Here is a 1,571-nt window from a genome sequence, read left to right as displayed (position 1 = left end):
GCATATGTATGCTGTAAATTTAAACCCCCAAAATGTAGGGCTCTTCATTCTGGGGGAAAATCCAAAAGATAATTGAGGTTTAGATAGGGGGAACGATAGGGCACAACTACAAAAGTTTGAACCACTGACTTCACTTGACAACCACTTGGGGAAACCGTCCTCACACACTCCTCACTTTCCAACAACCAACCCTAATCCCTTGTAGTTCATCGGTCACCTGGGATACCCCGAAAACAACCATAAACACCACACAGATAAAGGATCAAAACCCTGCTGGGAGCGTGTGCGTGTGTGTGTTGTGCCTCTTACCGCTATGAGTGTGTTATTCCTTTGCTCGTTGGAGGAAGCGGAGTCCGGGTCTTGCTGCTTGCTGCTCTGCTTGGTGTTGGCCGACTTCTTGGCTCTCTGCTCCAGGCTCCGCTGGTACAGACTCACCGTCTCCCGGCGCTCCATCTCCAGCTGCTCGGCGTGGGCCTGCTGGTACCGGTTCTCGCAGTTGACGTGGTGTCTCCGGCAGCCCTCGATGCGCTGCCGGAGCCTCTCCACTACGGTGCTGTGCTTGGGGATACCCATGTTACCGGGAGCCCCCCCGCCACTCCCGGCCGCGTTCAGTCCCCCGCTGTTGTTGATGCAGATGCTGCCGTTCGGTCCGGCAGCGGGGGATGCAAAGTCCCCCATCATTGAGCCCAGTGGCTGGTATTTTGGAAGAACTTTTCCCACCCCCCCCACCACCCCCCGCCAAGGCCCCCCTCTCCCGGAGTCCTTCACTCTGCTCTCCCCCCTCTTGGAAAAGTGTTCAAATCGGGCAGTAGGGGAAGACGGGGGGGGAAGTGTGGCTCTGCCTAAAACGAAGGCACAGCCATGGAGTTTGGAAAGCCCCTCACGCTGTGCGTTAGTTACACAGTCATAAGGTGATAAACACCGGGTCTTCTCCGCGTCCCGGTCCGACGCGCAGGGGAGCCAACATGGGCTGTTTCCAAACACTGCTGCTGCTGGTGGAAACACAATAACGTGATGCTCGCGTTTTTTTGCAACTAAAATCTTGTAAACACCGCAGCCCTGGTATCTAAAACATCCTTTTAAATAGTCACCGGGATCGGCAGGCTACCCTTGCGTAATAACCATTAATTTACGCACAAACCCTTCCACCGTACAGCTGCTGCTGGCTCGCCGTTTAATCGTGTTGTCCTTTGAGAAAAAGTTTTGCAGCTTGAAGCGAACGGGCTCCCGACTTTCTCTGTGAACTTGCATCTCATTGGTCCGGGAGCACAAAATCCAAAGCGAAGAGGTTTGGAGCGATATTACGCACGCACGCGTCCTCGGTAGTCTTGTTACGGAGTACAGGACAACGCTTGAATCGGAAGCCGTGGATCGGGTCTCCGGTGATACGGGACTCGTCGCTCGTCACTTGCTGCCACCAGCCACCATCACAATAATCAAGTCCGCTTCTCCACCATGCCGGCGGAGTGATATCAGGACAGGAGTAAAAAGCTAGAGGCTGTGAGCAGCCCGGTGACGGAGCTCGGGAAAACACGGAGTGGATCATGAGCTGCGCTCTGTCTCGGTGACAA

At 54.7% G+C, this 1,571-nt stretch overlaps 1 protein-coding gene across 1 annotated transcript; it reads right to left on the bottom strand.

The window, feature by feature from the left end:
• Positions 1-359: 359 nt before the first annotated feature.
• LOC115540557 (mastermind-like protein 3) lies at positions 360-1,478 on the bottom strand (the record flags this gene model as incomplete). Its single annotated transcript, XM_030351969.1, is given in 1 exon segment — positions 360-1,478. A coding segment is annotated over 1 exon segment (322 nt), but the record flags the coding sequence as incomplete, so codon positions are not given.
• Positions 1,479-1,571: the final 93 nt, after the last annotated feature.

Source organism: Gadus morhua, chromosome 3 (genome assembly GCF_902167405.1).
Source record: "Gadus morhua chromosome 3, gadMor3.0, whole genome shotgun sequence".
In the NCBI taxonomy this organism is placed as follows: Eukaryota; Metazoa; Chordata; class Actinopteri; order Gadiformes; family Gadidae; genus Gadus; species Gadus morhua.
Note: the sequence above shows the minus strand (reverse complement) of the source record. Positions and strands in the feature narration are given on the sequence as shown.